Consider the following 7,904-nt stretch of genomic DNA (forward strand, 5'->3'; position numbering starts at 1 on the left):
AGCTTTTGAATGCTCTCTTGAGCTACTTGCTTCTGAGGTGATTAATGAGGTTAATAGGGGAATTGAAGGCTCTTCCAAAGGGCAAGTGGGAAGGTAGCTAGTAAGATAATGCACTTCTTCCTTCATTTACACTGGGCTTCCGTGTACTGTCGATGCAGGGCAACAACGTTCTCAACACCATCCTAAATGTACTTGCTACCCTTTGAGCATTCACTGGCAATAGCTTTCCAAAGCTCTTCTTCAGTTCTTCATGGTTCAGATATAATTTTTTTTTTCCAAAAGATTTGCTTCCTGAAAACAAAGATAATTTCATATTTGCTTGATCACTTAGGAAGCTGGAGAAACATTAAAATAACTTTTATTGAATTTAGCATGTTTAATCGCATAATGATGCCAACACATTGTGTTAGTTCAACCGACCTAAAAATGTTGCACGACTAATTTTCGTTTGTACTCAGCCTCTGATGCCTCTCAAGACAGTTTCCAACTGTAGTCGGCCAGCATTAATGGATTCCAGTTGCCCTGATACCACTTTTCCTTAAGTCTATACTTGCCATAACAGAATCTATCGCAGAAGTTGCAACATTGACAGGATATTTCTGCTGTATTGAATCTTCCTGAAGACAATAAACAAGTAGGCTCACTCTATTATTGCCTGAAGAACATGTGCATCAGCATGCGTTCAATCTATACCAATGTAATGCACTGCATCTGTATATGTGAGTTGCTTTTGTAGCCTGTCTGCATCTATCCTGACGAAGCATGCCCAGGCTTAAGACAACATTTGCATAGCACTTGCACTGAGTGAATGCCCAGACATGCTTGGACTGACCAAAACAGCTTGTTTTGTGGACTTAAAATATGACAGGAGATCGCAAAAATACGTTGTATTTTTTTTAAAAAGTACGTGATAGGAAAATTGTAAGGTAATTGTAAAGTCATAATCCATAAAACAGACCCAAAAGTGTTCAGGAAGCAAAATCTTTGTTGTCCAAAAATCTAATAAATTAATTTTCATACTTCTCAGAATAGTCTTAGTTTATTCCAACACCTGGTTTAAGATGATTTTGCTTCTCCAGTTTGCTTGTGATTCCCTTTGAGTCAATCAGAAGTAATAAATGACAACTCCAAACATCTGTGGCTCAATGGATGCTTTAACTAATGACAGAACATGGATTGTTGAGAACTGATACGTGCCGTGTCAGAATAGTATTTGCTTTTTTTTTAAACTTTAGTGTGATAATTAAGCTGAGGACTCAGCAGGTAATAGAAGTCCAATTAATTGTGGTTCATCTGTGCCTGCAGGAAAGATTCTTTGGGATTTCTGCAGCTGACGTTGTGATCAGTGAAGTGCTTCAGGAAAAGCTAACGAGAATAATGAACACATTGTGTCCTCCAACGATAAATCCAGGTAGTGAGTTGCGGGGTATTGGGCACATTAAATAATCTATGCTCTGCCCAGCTGCCTGGCAGAATTTAACGTGAATTTTGCTGCGTGCACATTAATCTTTCCAACAATGCAGCTTTTTGGCACCATTCGAGTTGAGGAGTAAGAATGGCACCATGTTTCAATGCAAGTTATAGCTGAGTGAGAATGCACTGCATATTTATAATTACCAATTCACTGAATGAGATCACAGATTGAAGCCATCACCTTCAGGGATCGTCAAGGCACAGCACACCTTCACTGAAAGCAACCAGCCGCCTGAAATAACCTGTTGGATAATTGGCAGCCTTTGCATTTTGTGTTAATTGGATACCTGCACATCTCAGTGGTCGAAGTCGACAAGAATTGAAACTCCCAACAGATGTTTGTTGGATCTAAATTTTTGAGGTTCTTTCTCACCACATAGATAAGTGATAAATTACTATGTAATTTCGTTGTTCAGAAAAGTCGCTCAAGATTGTCAAACAAATGAAAGACTCAGCGACACGGTTCGCTTTGTGGTTTGCACAGCGCCATTGCAGGGCCAGTGACCCGGGTTCAAATCCGGCATTGTCTTTAAGGAGCTTGTACATTCTCCCTCCCCTCGTGGATTTCCTCCGGGTGCTCCAGTTTCCTTCCATGTACTCAAAGGACATGGGGTTAGTGGATTAATTGGTCTCATGGGTGTATTTGGGTGGTGTGGGCCAGAAGGGCCCATTACCGAGCTGAACCTCTAAATCAAAATGAACGTGATATTAGTGGAAATGTATCAAAGATTAGATAACAGACAAAAAATGAAGAGGGAAGAACCATGTTGAGGCCCCACCTGTTCACAGTGTTTATCAATGACTTGCTTGTGGAGACAGTTGTCCCACATGTTCACGTTCTCCAATATGCATCCTCCTCTCTTGCTTCACTGTAACTTCCCAACTACCTTTCTGCCCCTACCATCAGGCTGTTTCAAGCCTACATTCCCTGTCTTCCCCTGACCTTCCTACTCTTACACTGGCACTCTGCTCTCTTACTGCTTCACCAACCCCCACTGTTGATGCATGTTACCAACTCTCTCTTCTCTCTCTTTCCCTCCCTTAAAAATAAATCAATGTTCCATGAAATGAATTAATTATTTGAAAAAAAATAATTCTCCTTTTTGGTAAGTAATAAAGAAAGTAGAGTTTGGCCTGTTGTTCAGACTATTCATGCTTACACCCTTATCATGTGTACCCACAGAAGACTTTCCATGGCTGGAATGCTGCCTCAAGTCCTACTACGTTGGGGAAGGATTGGACCAGAAGACGTGCTATCAGGTGTTTGATACCACTGTAGCAGGGTTTGATGGCATTTGACATTTCGTGTTCATGACCTTAACCAACTTTAACAAGAGTGAGCCCATTGTATTTATTATTGCATCATAGGCGATGTATTCACCATTTTTTTTGTATTGGGTATAGTTAATATTTCCTTCATTTTTCGGTTAACTATTTCCTTAATCAGAATCATGGATGAAACTCAAAACATTATGCGAAGAGAAGACTAGAATACTCTGACTTTACAGTAACTTTTCACCACTGTTAACATTTCTTTGTGGCTGGGTTTCTTCCCTCAAAGTGCATTATCAGACACTGCTGGGTATCAACAAGAATATCTGTAAACATATGCAGAAAATGTATGGTTCATCATAAAGCTTAAATTAACTGTCAAGTGCATTAGATGCAAGTGGTTGATGGCTAGATAAGAAAATATATATTCAGACAACTGTTGCTCATTTTCTTGCGGATCATAGAACAGTAATGTGTGTTCTTGTGAAATGTTTTGAACCTTCTCCCTTACCTGTGTTATCTCTCATAGCTGTCATTTACTGATGTGAAGAATCCAGAGCATAAGGATCACTTTCTGTTCATTTTTCTGGGGCACTGTTTGATAGCTACAAATCAGTGGCTTAATTTTTTCGTCCTATCATTACATGCTCAAAGGATCTCTACGTTTTCTTCAACCTACATTCAGTGGCATTGTGGAATCACTTTCTCACAATAAGCAACTCTGCAGGATGCTGGAATTACTTAGAACTTAGTAACCTTGGCAACACTGATAAACTGTGGTAAATTCAGAAGACACCATGACCTGTCCTGCATTTAGATTTTGTTGTATGTTATGGTTTCATAACCTAGCAAGTGGATTTGATGTATTAAAATATCAGGGCGGCACGGTTAGCGTAGTAGTCAGCACAACGCCTTTACAACGCCAGCGATCGGGACCAAGGTTTGAATCCCACGCTGTCTATAAGGAGTTTGTACGTTCTCCCTGTGTCTGCGTGGGGTTTCCCCAAGAGCTCCAGTTTCCTTCCACCATTCGAAACATACCGGGGTGGGGGGTGGGGGGGGGGGGGAGTTGGTGTAGGTTAATTGGGAGTAAATTGGGCAACATGGACTTGTGGCCTGAAATAGCCTGTTACCGGGCTGCATGTCTAAATCTCTGAATTTTGCGTTGTATTTCATTTGTTAAAAAGGTTGAGGTGAGCTTAAAAAATTATCAAATTTATCATTCAAACAGGACCTGTACAATTTAATATGACTGCATTTGATCTAACTGCACTGGTGATATGTTGCTGAGCAATATCAGCCCCCAAAGGCACACAACCAGCACAACACACTGTGAGTGTAGTATCAACTGAAATGCCACTATGTGGCGTATTGTTATCTTCAGAGAGATGTCATTCACGGTAAACTCATGGATACTACGTGTGAGCAGCTGCTGTTCTCATTGGACATGGGGATATTCCCCATGACCAGCTTGCTCTGCTGTCATTCTATCCATGAGCTCCCAACTGTTGCTGTGCATCAGCAGATTGCACTCCTGCAAGAGCAGAGTTTTGGTATGCCTGAACCTGTCTCTCTTCTGCAGGGCATTGATGTGCCATCTCCACTCAGTGTGATGAGTGGAGGCCTGCTCAAGCACAGCAGGTAACCAACTCAGGAAGGGGTGAAGGCAGCAGAGACTGGACACTTACGAATTGGGATCGATCAGTGGATCTTTAGTTGAATAGGTTATGGTGCAGTCTGGGTGCCAGCAGATAGTTGCACCATCGTTCACCCCATCATCTGGCACTCAGGTCCAGGATGTTGATGCACCTCTTCACAAGGTCAACAATCCACCTCTTATAATCACCTCTCAGGTAGCATGCTCAGGTGCCATATATGTACATTGCTGGTTGTTCCATTGGTCAATGGGAGTGAATCACTTCAACCGAGAGGTAGGCACTACTTGTGGCCCACAAAAATGGTTTTACTTGGAATATTTTATTTTTGATGTACTACATTATTCTTCATGCTTTTTCAGGTGAGGCATTTGTATGGGGAGAAATAGATATTATCATGTTTAAACCCCAAAGAGGATTCTACAGCAGTGTCTGCTGTGAGGTAAAGATGAATCAAATCCACTGGAAGTGAATTTGAGGAAGGCAGTGTAATTTTCATGAGAATTTTGAGCATTGTCAGGAGTGAAACAGTATAAATTTGTCACGCTTTGTACAGAAAAGATGGAAAGGCTAATTTGTGCTAGTTTAAGGTTCACACAGATAAAAACAAACCGCAGCTATCCACCCAGCACTCCAAAGCAGTATCTCGGAAACAAATGTCCCTCCTAAATTGAAGGAAGTGTTTTATTATTGGATTTCTCAGGAGTACACTAGGCTGATCAGGATTGAAAGAAGACACCTTTTTGCACCTTGCAATATAGCTCTTTTCCTGCAGCTTTAAATGAAACAAGAAACAAAAGAGAAGTCAGTTTCATCACGGAGTAAGGAAACTTGCCCTTCTAATGGGTACCGTTTGAGTGAAGAGAAAGAACTGAATATCTTTAATGTAATGAATTCAGATTTTCAATTTATTTGGTTTCTATGGAAATTTTATTATAAATTGGTGATTTTTTTTACGTCAAAACATGACATCGCTCCTACATCTGAAGTTCTTTGTACAGTTTTGTTGCGTTCAATCCTTTTGTTGTCATGCATTTACAAATTCCTCGCCGCATTTCAATCAGTTAAAAAAATAGTCAAATTTTGCCAACCTGCAGCTTTATGCAGAACTGCCAGTAAATACCGGTGTAAATGACAGCAAGATCAGCATTTTGGCATGGATGTGTATACCACATGAGCTGACAATTTCACATCTATAGGCTGGAGCTAGACTCCATAATTCAGCAGAGGGGTGTCATTTGGAAGCAACCACCCAGCACTTGCGCAAGTTGAATCTCCATATTGTAGCAGAATAGATTGAATGTTCCATGGGTGACAAGTAAGTCACATTTTTTTAAAACTTTAGTGAAATGTTTTTAATTATTTTATGATCTTGTATGGTATTTTAGTTTTTAATATAATCTATGTTTTAGGTTTTGAATTTTTAATAGCTTTGAATTCTGAGCATTTTATTGTATTTAATAGTCAGAAATGCCTTCTGACAAACATTTGTTTTATAAAGGAGCTTTCTCTGTCCTCCATACATTGGCTTTCCCCCATGCAAGTCCACCTTGCTGTGAGACTTGCTATTGCCTCTCCAGGGAATATAGGAAAAATGTTACGATCTAGGCAGCCAGAAGCTAGTTGGAAATGATAATGCCCTGTAGAACAAGTGGTTTTACAGCCCTATGAACCAGATCCAAGCCCCGATGTGCATTTTGCTTGGTTTAAACATTTCAGTGAGATCAAGGAATGTGAGCATCAAGCCAGACTGAATATTCACAACTAGCAATGAATACATCCAGTAATGGGGGTTTCAGCAGGCAATGAAAGGAATCTTCATGGATGGAAGTTTATCGCTCCCAGAAAGGTAAAGTCCTCCCAGAGATGGACATGCAAATTTCATTCACTGGATCTCCCAAAGATCAGATTAATTCAGTTTTGAGAGCATTGTTAACTACAAGAAAATAAAAATCTAAATTGCAGTACATGCTGAAAATCTGAAATAAAGTGAAAAATACTTCACAAGTCAAGAAGGTTCTCTGGAGAGTGAAACAGAGTAAATATTACAGGCCGATGATCTTCCAATGAGTTGTGATGAGGAAAGGCAGCAACGTCCAGCCTGATAGATATCAACATAGCAAAGCATGTGCATCTTCATAAGGCAAAATGTGAATTCTGAAAACTTGTCGGCAAAATATGGTCAACTTAATCTTGCTGAATTCTTATTATAAGCATAGATTTGTAATATTTTTCATGATAGCCTCTTTCATTTACAAAGCACGTGGAATGTAAAATGCCCCAGGCATTTCAAAAGACAATTACCCGACAATATTTGGCATGAAGACAGAAAAGGGCAGGTCACCTAAAGCTTTAAGTATATTAAAAGGAAGAGAGAGTCAGGGAGATTTACAGAGGGTATACCAGCCTTTGCAAGCTAAAGGCACAGTGGCTAATGCTGGAATTAAGGGAAAAGGTCAAAGACAAGTGATTGGATAATAGAGCAGGTTACAGAGCTGAAGGAGGTATCACGATAAGAGAAGGACAATGGTATGAAGAGAATTTTAAAACAGAGCCGTTGGTCTTGGGTCAGGGAAGGGGTGGAAATGAACACCACAGCGGTGGATCAACCAGGCATGATCAAATTTGGTGAATAGACAGCAAGGTTTGATTGAGCATGTATTTATGGAGGGCCACCTGATGTGCTTTGGTATTGAATGGTCGTTTTCCAATACTGGCATCAACAGTAGGGTTAGGGTTTGGTTAGGCATAGAGTTTTTTTTCTCCAGAAATGTACTGCAGCATTCCCTCCGTGCTAAATTTGAGTGTCATTTGATGTGAATTGATGATCTAGATTGACATTCCGATTACAGTGAAGAGCTCACTCATTGGTGAGTAAAGTATGTGTTTTGGTCATGTGCTGAATTAACAAGTTTGTATTATACATCGAGACAAAATTCTATCTATATAATAGCTGGTTGGGGGGGGGGGGGAAGAGAGAGAAAATGCAATTTGAGTGAGTCGGACTTGGTTTAGTCACGATTGGATGGAGATGTTTATTGGCGGAGACTCCTGTCCCAACAAAGCGTGCAATGACGAATTCCCATCCACGATGGGCAAGTCCCCGAGTTGCCGATGTCAATCCACATGGATTCGTTCTGAAAAAAAACCCTCTGGGTAAAAAGCTTGACAAATTTGTTTTGTCTTCTCTTATTAACAAGAGTTGGCAAGAACGCCAGTCTCTTTTATTTTATTAAAACCTAATTTATTGATTTCTTGTGAAGCCCAATATTGGTACAGCCAAACCCTGGTAAATTCATGATGAATACTCAATCCATGCGTTGAATCTGCTCTCCAACCTTGAGGGGTGATCCCAGTCTGTGCAAAAGGCATTGAAGCACAGAATTCCCCCCCTCTGCACAGATAAGAGTCCCGCGTTTGTCAGGGAAGTCACTTTCCCATCTCTCACAGGGAGAACCCCCCTTCCTTGTCCGAAGCACCATCACTCCAAAAGGGAGCTGCTGC

The 7,904-nt window shown here is 40.5% G+C and overlaps 1 protein-coding gene across 4 annotated transcripts in view; it reads left to right on the top strand.

The window, feature by feature from the left end:
* Window positions 1–7,904, top strand: part of pot1 (protection of telomeres 1 homolog) — a 299,294-nt gene that overhangs the window by 253,170 nt on the left and 38,220 nt on the right. Inside the window, exons 19-21 of one of the 4 annotated variants that reach the window (XM_069903352.1) lie at window positions 1,306–1,411; window positions 2,657–2,809; window positions 3,275–3,777. In XM_069903352.1, the coding sequence (XP_069759453.1) occupies window positions 1,306–1,411; window positions 2,657–2,772 (222 nt within the window). In that variant the 3' untranslated portion in view covers window positions 2,773–2,809; window positions 3,275–3,777. Of the gene's footprint in view, window positions 1–1,305; window positions 1,412–2,656; window positions 3,128–3,274; window positions 3,778–7,904 lie in introns of those variants that run through there. The other 3 variants (XM_069903351.1, XM_069903353.1, XM_069903350.1) reach the window with 3 other exon arrangements.

The sequence above is a fragment of the Narcine bancroftii genome, chromosome 11 (assembly GCF_036971445.1).
Source record: "Narcine bancroftii isolate sNarBan1 chromosome 11, sNarBan1.hap1, whole genome shotgun sequence".
Classification (NCBI taxonomy): Eukaryota; Metazoa; Chordata; class Chondrichthyes; order Torpediniformes; family Narcinidae; genus Narcine; species Narcine bancroftii.